This window comes from Podarcis erhardii (assembly GCF_964252035.2).
Source record: "Podarcis erhardii genome assembly, chromosome: 2".
Classification (NCBI taxonomy): Eukaryota; Metazoa; Chordata; class Lepidosauria; order Squamata; family Lacertidae; genus Podarcis; species Podarcis erhardii.
The window spans coordinates 49,033,160-49,046,007 of NC_138498.1; the positions used below are offsets into that span (position 1 = coordinate 49,033,160).

The 12,848-nt window shown below is 42.1% G+C and overlaps 1 protein-coding gene across 19 annotated transcripts in view; it reads left to right on the forward strand.

Annotated features, from left to right (window-relative positions):
• TENM2 (teneurin transmembrane protein 2) overlaps positions 1–12,848 on the forward strand; it is a 782,612-nt gene that overhangs the window by 726,059 nt on the left and 43,705 nt on the right. For all 19 annotated transcript variants that reach the window (XM_081845776.1, XM_081845777.1, XM_081845770.1 and 16 more), the window contains 3 exons: positions 983–1,126; positions 3,274–3,523; positions 5,112–5,132. In XM_081845776.1, the coding sequence (XP_081701902.1) occupies positions 983–1,126; positions 3,274–3,523; positions 5,112–5,132 (415 nt within the window). The remainder of the gene's footprint in view (positions 1–982; positions 1,127–3,273; positions 3,524–5,111; positions 5,133–12,848) is intronic.

The following is a 12,848-nucleotide window of genomic DNA, read 5'->3' on the forward strand; positions in this document are numbered from 1 at the left end:
GGGTTTTAAGTATTGGCTGTTATGCTAACAGCAGTATCTTAAATTTCATCTGGGGAAAAAAAGCCATTACAGCATAACTGATGTCACATGTGTCCTTTGTGTGTTCGAAGATAATACTTTGCTTATTTATTGATTTATCATATTTGTATTTTGGAGGAGCTTAGGACAGTTTACATGTTTTCCTCATACAGTGAGCTAGATGAAGCTTAGAGAGAACTTCATTAGGCCACAACTGAGCTTCATTCCTGAACGATGCATTGCATCCAGTTCCTATTAGGCCTAGTTTGACTTTCCATCCACTACAACACACGAGCTTTCTGGTAAAAAATATATATGTAAGGAACTCACTGTTTTAATATATACTCACAAAACTGTTCGTGTGCGCATTAAAAATATATATTATGCACTGTGCTTACCACAAGAAATATCAGGAAGCCAGTGTGGACTGTGGCTTTTTTCTCAGTAAAAGTGCAGTGGCAAACCCGTTTGGTACCACATAATGGGTGGCTTCTTCAGATTCCATAAATAATTATTACAGTAAACAATAAAGTAGGAGTGATCGATTGCAATTTATATTTTCTAAAGGTCTCCACATGAAGAAATCTCACTACTGTATATTTAGTGCATCAGTTAATGTATTAACACTCTTTTTCACTTTTTTCATAATCACATACTGTATTGAGCATATATATTGAATACAGTCAGTGCTGAACAGCCAGTTAATTAAAAATAGAATATAGCCTTTTCATCATAACTGACTTCCCCCCTATTTCTCCCTCATTAAATCAGTCATTTGCTCCCACCCCTCCCCCAAACTATCAGGATCTATAGTTCCCCTGGGTATAAGTGAATCAAGTTTTTCAGTCAACTGCAGTCAATTATCTGAATTTAATTCAGAATAAAAGATAATATATTGGGAACAGTAGTTTGTGGTAGAGGACAAATCATTCACAATCACTGATTATTGATACATATTTTTCAGTATCTGTGGGATTTGAGTATGAGACCTGCCCTAGTCTGATTTTATGGGAGAAAAGAACTGCCCTGCTCCAAGGATTTGAACTTGACCCCTCAAATCTAGGGGGCTGGTCTTTGGAAAAACATCATGTGCTTAATATAAAAAGTGGTAAGTTCACCAATTTTAATATGTGTTTAAGCTTTGGGTGCAAGCCCTATTCTCATGGTTGCCTCCAGAATATCAAGGAGTGCTTGTGCTGACATCTGATGGGTTTATTTGCATGCCAACCATAAGCATTACATATGGTGTTCATTGACTGGTTTATAGCACACTGCAGCAAACAGTTGAGATATATTGAGAGTTCTCTGTCTGCCTTTGGCCAGTGCCTTTGGCCTTTTTGAATTACATTAGCGGCTAGAAGTCCACACAAGCAGCAGCTGCCACACTAGAGCTTGCGAACAGTATTAGCTGCTGCAAGGCAGCACTGGATGCAGCTGATATCCAAGACCACCTTGCACAGAACGCCTGGAATGAGAAGTGATAGCAGATAGGTTGCTGGGTGGCCAGCGGGCAAGGGAACACAAATCCACTGACTTTGCCATTGCAGCATTTATGAAACTAAGCAACTGTGAAAGGCAAATAGAAACCTACCATATTTTTCCCTCTATAGGACGCACCCGACCATAGGACGCACCTTGCTTTAGAGGGGGAGAACAAGAAAAAAAAAATCTCCCCCTCTCTGCTCAGCACCCCTTCAGCGAAGCGGCAGGAGAAACGGAGTCCCTTCCATTTCTTCTCCCGCTTCGCTGAAGGGGCGCTGCGCAGCTCTCCCTCTCTGTTGAAGACAAGAGAGTCTTGCTCTCCCGGCTTCAGCAAAAGGAACCCAAAACATTTGGAGTGCAAGGTCCCGCTGCGCTCCAAAGGCTTCAGGGATAGTCGCCTGAAGCCTTTGGAGCGCAACGGGACCTCGCACTGCGCTCCAAAGGCTTCGGGTTCCTCTTGCTGAAGCCAGGAGAGCAAGACTCTCCTGGCTTCAGCGAAAAGAACCCGAAGCCTTTGGAGTGCAGTGCGAGGTCCTGCTGTGCTCCAAAGGCTTCCTTTGAAGCCTCTGCAGAACAGCGGGGTGAAGGCACCCCGCTGCCCTGCGGAGGCTTTGCGCAGCCACCCCCAAGCTAGAACAGTGAGACGGAGGGCTGCGCAGCGCTCCGTCTCGCTGTTCTGGCTTCGGGGACAGCCTTTGAAGCCTCCGCAGGGCAGTGGGGTGAAGGCACCCCACTGCCCTACGGATGCTTTGCGCAGCCATCCCCAGGCTAGAACAGCGAGACAGAGTGCTGCGCAGCATTCCATCTCCCTGTTCTGGCTTTGGGCTTAACCGTGCAGCCTGCATTCGTTCCATAAGACACACACACATTTTCCCTTACTTTCTAGAAGGGAAAAAGTGTGTCCTATAGAGTGAAAAATACGGTAATTCTTCCATTAATGGGAGACCACCAGAAGCTCCATATAAGAATGGAATATAATATTGATATTCTCTTCCCTTCTACGCCTCACCATGCATATTCTTATTTCTACAATTTGTGAGGTGTATAGTTCTCCTAAAAGTGCTTCTTGGGGCCTCTTTGTGCAAGGATTCAAGCGGCAAAGGTTTTCTTGCACTTTATCACTTTCATAAATTCTAGAGTTCGAAGGGACCCCAAGGATCATCAAGTTCTTTGGGACACGTGTGGCAGGTTTCATGTTTAAATGTTCATTCACACACACAAGCAAAACCACCATAAACCACACTTTAAATATCAAGAATGGAAAGTGTTTTATTCCAACTCCCATCGGTCCCAGCCAGCATGGCCAGCGGTCAGGTGTGATGGGAGTTGTAGTCAGGGCTGGCCCAAGAAATATTGGCCTCTGAAGTGAACCACAAAATTGTGCTGACCTCCCCGCCAAGGAAAAAGGGGTGAGTGAAGATCTTCATCAGGAACAAGAGGGGGAGGAAAGACCTACATTGAAGTCTGCTGCCTCACCTTACCTCATGGGTGGGTCTGCTGTAGTCAGTACCATCCATAGGTTCCCCACCCCTGCTACAGGGGAACAAAAAGTGAAACAGCTGTGACCAGGGCTAAGTGAAAAGAAACAGTTGCTAGTGGCAGCTGCAAGCAAGAGAGCAAGGGACATAGCATAAAGTGGTTTGGACCTATACTGGGGGGAAAGGAGTCAGTGGATGTGTTGGATCCTAAACAGTCACCAGTGGTAAACTGGCTCAGCCACTTAACAGTCATTTGTTATGAATTATTGTAAGTCCTTGCTTTTCTTCTTGTTAGGTATTCTACACAAAGGTAGTGGAGAGAATCAGTTTCTAACGCAGCAGCCTGCTGTAATCTCCAGCATCATGGGAAACGGTCGTCGAAGGAGTATTTCCTGTCCAAGTTGTAATGGTCTTGCTGAAGGAAACAAACTTCTGGCCCCTGTGGCACTTGCGGTAGGAATTGATGGAAGCCTGTTTGTCGGGGATTTCAACTACATTCGGCGCATCTTTCCTTCTAGGAATGTCACTAGCATTTTGGAATTAAGGTAATTCTGATGCTATTTGCACCACTACAAATGCCTTTGTACTTGGTCCTTCTTTCTAGTTTTCCTATATCGTTGTTGCTTTCAGCACTACCTGCCACTGTAGCTTAGTATGTAAACATGAATGACTCAATTTAGGGAAGGCTGCTGGAGCAGAGTATATTTGAAGTTGCCTTATCCCTTCTTCCAAGGATTACAATAGGAATTCAAGCAGCAGTTTAGCCGCACCATTTTCTACTAAGGCCACCTGGAATCAGATGGGCTCCTCCCCCATACACACGATGGATAGTTATATTTAGGGTTCCTCCAGACTGGTGGTTTTTGGGCAGGTGTATTGTGCAACACGTGATTGACACAATAACAGTGTATTAGTGGTGGATTTATAACTGAATCATCCACATATAGTTCCTCTTTGTTGGTTGTTCTGCAGTGCGTCCCAGGTGTTACTGCATTACTCCTGTCTGGAGAGGTAATCTTGCTCTATAGTGCAACAAAAGCAGGGCAAAACTCCCCACAATGAAACATTTGTTGTATGAAAAATTAAAGGATTTTAGAAAGAAATTATGGGTCGTGCAGCTGTTTTAAACGCAGCAGTATGACCAAGACAGCTGAAACTTTTGCAGAGGCAAATGTGATTGAAAGTGTGATCACATATAACTGCCTGATAACATAATGAGCACAGTCATGTTTCAGTATGCCACTGAATACCATTTCCTGGAATTTGTTGCTGTTACGTCTTGATTGTAGGCTACTTTGAAGTATCTAGTTGTGGTTACTGTAAGAAATAGGATTCTGCACTGCACTAACCCAGTGATTGATTTGACAGGGCTCAACTTTTGTTCTCATGTATATAGCAAAAGAGGCATCCCACAGCATGGCTTACAAACATTGCAAGATAAATAGGTATTGGTATTAGTATTGGCATATGTATGCACATATATGTGTGATATATATATATACATCCTGACCCTAAAATTTAATATAAAATCTCATCTTACAGTGCTGAGATAAACACTGATTAATACTGTGTGAATTTACAAAGCTCAGTGTCGCTTTGCTCTGTTATAAAACAGCACTTCTGCTCAGTTAGACAGCACATAAGATGAATAACTGCACTGACAGTCAAACCTGCCTTAAGTGACAATTTTAGGGACTGAAGAGGAAAGCCAGTTGCAAAGTAGAGATGGGCTCAGGGTTTAAAAACTCTTGTGGTTCAATTGTTTGAATGGAAAGGATATTAGCACATTTCACTTTTGTCAGACCTACACTGCATCAAGCCTGCTGACAGGCAGCTGCCAACTCTTTTCACTGTCAGTATAAAAGACAGGACGGTTTTACACATGATGTTTTTTCAGTGATCCAGAAAGTTTCTTACAAAAAAAAATGCCTTGAGGGGCTATTCCAGCAGGGAACTATCTTGTGACTGTTGTGCTTCATCCTTAAATTAACCTAAGGCTAAAGCTAAAAAGAGGTTTCCTTTGCCATGTCTTCTTGTCGCATAAGATAAAATGTTATGTTTGCTTTATAGCCTTTACTTCAGCTAACTGTTCTCCTTTCCCCCCTCTTTCTTTTCTGTTTCTTTCCTATAAAGAAATAAAGAATTTAAACATAGGTAAGACCAATCGTTATTTACTATAGTTTGTTCCATTGTGTTTACTTTTTCTGTTGTGCTTCTTTTGCAATGTTCTGTTTTAAATGTATCAAATATAGCAACATTAATATGCTAATTGTGTGTTATGAATATGATAAGCATTAGCAATTATACACTGCAGTCAAAAAGCAACCAAATAAGTTCTGACAGCAATTAGGAATGTCTAATGGAATGCAAGTATAATGAACCCCAAGTTAACTTTTATATGAGCACTTCTCCCTGCAGTCTGTAATTGGCTTAAATGGTTGAGGCAAACTACAGCAGTGGCTTTTGTAAATTCTGGAGAGGGTTCAGAAGGCACTAATGAACTGGAAATGGGTCAAAAACTCATTTCCAACTCATTAATTTTTTTTCTTGATTCAGCTCCTCCCTCCCTTTTAATACAATATTAGTTGGTTGATCTGTTATTATTTCAAATAGAGTTTGAATTCTTTTGCAAAATAGTTAATTCCTTTCTTGGTCAGTTTCTCTGCTCACTCTTTAGGTGCATGTACATCTTGGACATTACAGTAGAAGCACAGTAGAAGCATGAAACACTCATGCATCTGCTTGCTAGCACCAGTGGCAATTCCTGGAGCTGCCTGTATTCAAAAGTTAATTTACTGCAAAATAAAACAAATAAAACATTACACTAAACACTCAAGGTATTAGCTCATCAACCCAGTTGGACCAGGATAAATATATTGGCCCTGTAACTCAAACTTGGTGTCTGAGATAGTGTAAGCCTCCTGCTGTGTTTGATAAATATAATTGCTCTCCTCTTTCACAATGACTAAATGACTTTGATAAATATAATTGCTCTCCTCTTTCACAATGACTGAAAATATGTATTATAAGTTGCCAACTGTGGCATGAACCTGTGGAAACAAAAAATGAAGCTTCTAGATTAATTAGATGGAATTCATGTTGTTGAAGGGTGTGATGTGTATGCTAGGAGAGCCCAGGGCTCTATTAATATATCCACACTGTGGCCAAAATGATGTTACTTCCTGCCGTTTCCCTCACTTCCTAGCTTACTCTTTAAGTACCTTCTTTTGTCTGAGTAGATGCTGTGGTGAGTGCCACACAAGCTGTAGCTGCTTGTAACTGACAAAAACTGGTATCCATATGCTAAAGAGTAAAAAAATAAATAAATCAGTACATCAGTGTTCAAAAAGGAATGCATTTGTATTGGTTAGAACTAAGTTTAGTGGTAGCTGTTAATTAAAAAAAGGTGTGTGTTAATATATCAAAGTAGAAAATAAGGGGAAGCTATATTTCTTAAGTTTCCTGTGAAGTCAGTGCTGTCTATTTGAAAAAAGAATCTTCTTAATATAAGTGTTAAAAGGAAAGCATTTGACCCGATAAATGGACATAAAAGAAAAAAATAGTGTATTGGAAATAAAGGAAACATGTGCACAAGTGCACAACTGTGCTCATTGCTTAACCTTACCAATATCACAAATTTGCTTCTGTTGTCCCAAACATGGAAAAGTTATACTTTTGGTGCATGTCAGGGGTAGCTAATGTGGTACCCACCAGATATTGTCATATTACAACTCCCATCAGCCTCAGGAAATGATCAGATATATATAAGAATAGTCAAACACCACTTAAATGAAAATGCTGCTGTATTGTAACAACACAATGATGAAAATCAAAGTTGGTTAGAAAGGCGATTAAAGGCGGTGACCAGAAAGGAGTTTGATAATGTGTGGGTTTAGAGTATTATGACCTTATTATATTATAGCATTACAAAACTCTAATAATAAGCTGAATGCTGGAGGTATAAATACTATAAAACAGATGTGTGGCAAATTTGGTGGAAATATCCACCAACTTATACATGATTGACTCACATCCTACTTACACACGATTGACTCACATGAGACTGCGTATATGCGTGGTGCCGAGAATAATTAAATAAATAGATTCAAACCAGCAAATGGTGAGAGAGAGCTGGAAAATCATTGTGGCTCACAAGAAGACCCTCCTTGGAGCCCAAAGAGGACTTCATAGAGGGCAGAGGAAGCCCCAAAGAGACCGGAGGGGCCGCCTATATTAGCATATTTATATTAAAGGATACTGAACTAGGAAGGAGGAATGATGAAATTGTGGTTGTATTTGTGGCTGTTTGCGGTGTGTGTAGTTCTGGTCATTAAAAGAATAATTAACAAAGGATGGAATTCAACATCACTCTATGCTGAACATTTTGTTGATGTGAACGTATCATCCTGTCAGGTGGAACTATGCCCCCTCACACTGCCAAGCTGTTTTGCGGGATTTTCTGGGCAACCCAAGCAAATTTAGTGGGGAAGAAGGTGGGGGAAACCTAAATGCGCAAATGGAAGCCCCTGCAGAGGGCTTCTGCTGACTGTATTTGTTAGGTGAATCCCACCCAGAATATATAATTTTAAAATAATACTGATTAAGATCAACACCATTAGGTGTTGTTAGGTGAATCCCACCCAGAATATATAATTTTAAAATAATACTGATTAAGATCAACACCATTAACCATCTTGCTAAAATGGCAGCTGCTCAAAAGGGTTTTTGTATTTCCTGTTATGTACTGAAGTTCTCCCCCTGGGCCAGCAGGGGGATACTGTAGATAGTTATGCAAATGAAGGATCGAAAGTGACGTTCAGTGATTGGATGCATACTGTAGATAGTTATGCAACAGAGCACACCATCTCCACCAAGCAACAGAGCACACCGTCTCCACCAAGGAGGAGACAGGGGACTCCCCTGAGAAGGAGGCTAGTTCACCAACACAGGAGCCGGATATATGGAGAAACGTGACTCAAAGAAGTAGAAGGCCCAGGGTTCGCTCTGATTGTTTAGAAATACACAATCGCTTTGAGGTCCTCTCCCCTAGCATGGAAGACGAAGAGCAGACTCCATTTGAGGATCTCTCCCTCATTACAGTCAATCAGGTATATGAAGACGAGCAGCAAAGTCAGTCCTCAGGGAATGTGCAGGCGACCTTGGAACGGACAGCTCACGGAAGAACCCCGACCAAACCTAAGAGGAGGCGTGTAGTGGTGATAGGGGATTCCCTACTGAGGGGAACAGAAGCAGTGATCTGTGGGCCTGACAAGATGTCTCAGGAAGTGTGCTGTCTCCCCGGGGCTAAGATCCAAGATGTAACTGAACGATTGCAAGGAATCATAAAACCCACTGACAAATACCCCTTCCTCTTGGTTCATGTGGGAACCAATGACACTGCAAGCAATTGCCTCCATAAGATCAAAAGAGACTACGAGGCTCTGGGCAGGAAATTGAAGCAATTAAATGCACAAATTGTCATCTCATCTGTCCTCCCAGTTGAACGACGTGGCCCAGGGAGAGAGGGGGAAATAGTGGAAGTGAACAGCTGGCTTCACAAATGGTGTAAACAGGAACGGTTTGGATTCTTAGATCACAGACTGCAGTTTCTTGAAGATGGACTTCTGGCAAGCGATGGGCTGCACCTCACAACAGTTGGGAGGAATGTTTTTGCCAAAAATCTCAGAAACCTCATCAGGAGGGCTTTAAACTGACTAATGTGGGGGAGGGAGGCAGTGCTCCTGAAGGTAGGAGTCTATCAATTGATGAAGATGATCATCCAAATGGCATAGACCAAATGGAGCAAACAGCACGCAGACCTAGTGGTGGGAGGAAAAAATCCTTAAATAAGAGACACGGGGGAATGATTAATGGACTTCAATGTCTGTACACTAATGCGCAAAGCATGGGAAATAAACAAGATGAGCTTGAGCTCTTGGTACAGCAAACTAAATATGACATAATAGGCATCACTGAAACCTGGTGGGATAAGTCCCATGATTGGAATGTAATAATGGAGGGATACAATCTATTTCAGAGAAACAGCCCAGACAAGAAAGGAGGAGGAGTGGTGTTATATGTCAGGGATGTGTATACCTGTGAAGAGATCCAAGATTTAGAACCTCAAAGCCAAAGTGAGAGCATTTGGGTCAAAATTAAGGGAGAGAAGAATAACAGTGACCTCATTGTGGGAGTTTACTATAGATCCCCAAGCCAAACAGAGGACATAGATGATGCCTTCCTGGAACAGATGGCCAAGCATGCAAAAGGAAGGGAGATAGTAGTAATGGGGACTTCAATTACCCGGATATTTGTTGGATGTCAAACTCAGCCAAGAGCATAAGGTCAAACAGATTCCTCACTGGCCTTGCAGACAACTTCATTGTCCAGAAAGTGGGAGAAGCAACAAGAGGAACAGCCATTTTAGATCTGGTCCTAACCAATGTTGATGACCTGGTTAGTGGGGTAGAAGTGAAAGGATCATTAGGCGCGAGTGATCATGCTCTTCTGAAGTTTACTATACAGCGGAAAGGAGCAGCCAAGCATACTAGGACTCAATTTCTTGACTTTAAGAAGGCCGACTTCATAAAACTTAGGGAAGTGCTGGGTGAGATCCCATGGACAGTAATACTAAAAGGAAAGGGAGTTCATGATGGCTGGGAGTTTGTTAAGAGGGAGATAGTAAAAGCACAACTTCAGGCAATACCAATGAGACGGAAACATGGAAGGTGCCTAAAGAAGCGAGGGTGGCTATCTAAAGAACTTTTAACTGAGTTAAGATTAAAAAAGGATGTGTACAAAAAATGGAAAAGGGGGGAAACCACCAAAGAGGAATTCAAACAAATAGCCAGCACGTGTAGACACAAAGTAAGAAAAGCTAAAGCACAGAATGAATTCAGGCTTGCTAGAGAGGTTAAAAGCAACAAAAAAGGCTTTTATGGATATGTTCGTAGCAAAAGGAAGAACAAATAAACAGTGGGGTCACTCAGAGGAGAAGATGGTGAAATGCAAACAGGGGACACAGAAAGGGCTGAATTCCTCAATGCCTTCTTTGCCTCAGAAAACAATGCCCGACCTGAAGAATTTGGAGCAAATGATTCAGCAGAGGAAACACAGCCCAGAATAACTGAGGAGATAGTACAAGAATACTTGGCTAGTTTAGATGTATTCAAGTCTCCAGGGCCAGATGAACTGCATCCAAGAGTATTAAAAGAACTGGCAGATGTGATCTCAGAACCACTGGCAGTCATCTTTGAGAATTCCTGGAGAACAGGCGAAGTCCTGGCAGACTGGAGGAGGGCAAATGTTGTCCCTATTTTCAAAAAGGGGAAAAGAGAGGACCCAAATAATTACCGCCCAGTCAGTCTGACATCAATACCAGGGAAGATTCTGGAGCAGATCATTAAGCAAACAGTCTGTGAGCACCTAGAAAGGAATACTGTGATCACCAATAGTCAGCATGGATTTCTGAAAAATAAGTCATGTCAGACTAACCTGATCTCGTTTTTTGACAGAATTACAAGCCTGGTAGATGAAGGGAACGCAGTGGATGTAGCTTACCTTGATTTCAGCAAGGCATTTGACAAGGTGCCCCATGATATTCTTGTAAAGAAGCTGGTAAAATGCGGTCTTGACTATGCTACCACTCAGTGGATTTGTAACTGGCTGACTGACCGAACCCAAAGGGTGCTCATCAATGGTTCCTCTTCATCCTGGAGAAGAGTGACTAGTGGGGTGCCACAGGGTTCTGTCTTGGGCCCGGTCTTATTCAACATCTTTATCAACGACTTGGATGATGGACTCAAGGGCATCCTGATCAAATTTGCAGATGACACCAAACTGGGAGGGGTGGCTAACACCCCAGAGGACAGGATCACACTTCAAAACAACCTTGACAGATTAGAGAACTGGGCCAAAACAAACAAGATGAATTTTAACAGGGAGAAATGTAAAGTATTGCAAAAAAAAAATGAGAGGGCAAAAAAAATGAGAGGCACAAATACAAGATGGGTGACACCTGGCTTGAGAGCAGTACATGTGAAAAGGATCTAGGAGTCTTGGTTGACCACAAACTTGACATGAGCCAACAGTGTGACGCGGCAGCTAAAAAAGCCAATGCAATTCTGGGCTGCATCAATAGGAGTATAGCATCTAGATCAAGGGAAGTAATAGTGCCACTGTATTCTGCTCTGGTCAGACCTCACTTGGAGTACTGTGTCCAGTTCTGGGCACCACAGTTCAAGAAGGACACGGACAAACTGGAACGTGTCCAGAGGAGGGCAACCAAAATGGTCAAAGGCCTGGAAACGATGCCTTATGAGGAACGGCTAAGGGAGCTGGGCATGTTTAGCCTGGAGAAGAGGAGGTTAAGGGGTGATATGATAGCCATGTTCAAATATATAAAAGGATGTCACATAGAGGAGGGAGAAAGGTTGTTTTCTGCTGCTCCAGAGAAGTGGACACGGAGCAATGGTTCCAAACTACAAGAAAGAAGATTCCACCTAAACATTAGGAAGAACGTCTTGACAGTAAGAGCTGTTCGAGAGTGGAATTTGCTGCCAAGGAGTGTGGTGGAGTCTCCTTCTTTGGAGGTCTTTAAGCAGAGGCTTGACAACGATATGTCAGGAGTGCTCTGATGGTGTTTCCTGCTTGGCAAGGGGTTGGACTCGATGGCCCTTGTGGTCTCTTCCAACTCTATGATTCTATGATTCTATGATTCTAAGGATCGAAAGTGACGTTCAGTGATTGGATAGTTTTAGAAAGTTGTTACAGTAACGAGGTTCTGGAGCTCTATATAAGAAGGCTGACTGAGCCCTTCAGTCCAGTTCTGTTCCAGCTTACAAATAAAGAGATGTTTTGGAGAAATTGCTGTGTCATCTGATATGTTCACCCACAACTTTAAAAAATGCATTTATAGCATCATAATGTTATAACAACCTTTCATTTAAGTGGTATTTCACTGTTATGTGTGTGTTTTTAATAGCATTGAAATAATTTTTGACTATAAAATTGGTTTTTAAAAAGGGGGTAATAAAATAGCTGCACTGCCCACACAGAAAGTACAGTTGTGTGTGCTAAGCTTAATAGGTTCCTCTGTCCACTACATCCATACCCACATAAGAACCCCATCATTTTAAAAAGATAGAATTGCAAAAAGGGGTCATATACAGCTATGGAGATTGTACCACTCTCTTATTTTTCAAACTTTTTGTTTTGTGAGAAAGGGCAAAAGAACTAGGATGGCAATGACTGGATGGCAACATCATGCACCCCCCCCCCATAAAAAGTGAATTAACAAAACATAGCAATGCTGCACTAAATACCTAAGCGGAAGCATCTCAGCATTTTATTCTCCCAATATTCTAGTATTACCAAGAAGCAGTATTCATAATAGGGCTCTGCAGTCAAAGGGGCAAACTGAATTACCCAGGTTAGGAGCCCAGTTCTACCAGACCCCTACGCTGTCTCTCTCCCACATGCTCCACTTCTGTGCCAGGGAACATCTTTGGCTGTATGATTATTGTCCTTAGACCAGTTTTAACACATACTTGTGCAGCTTGCAATACTATTGCAACATTGCATGTTATGATATTGTGCTAGGATGGCAGTTGTAGTGGCCTGCCCTAAAAACATATTTACCAGGGTAACCATAGGATAGGACTATAAGAGTCTCACAATGTCACAGGTGCTCCCTCTGAAAACAATTAACGAAAGATTGGATTTTTGTCATATCTATATCTTCATCCACAGACATCCTCCAAAAATCTGGGTAACACCACCTAACTATTCTGTCCGCAAGAATGCCTACTTCTGTACTTGTCTCAACATAACCCCTTGCTCATGGGGTTTGGTTTTGTTTATCTCAAAAAT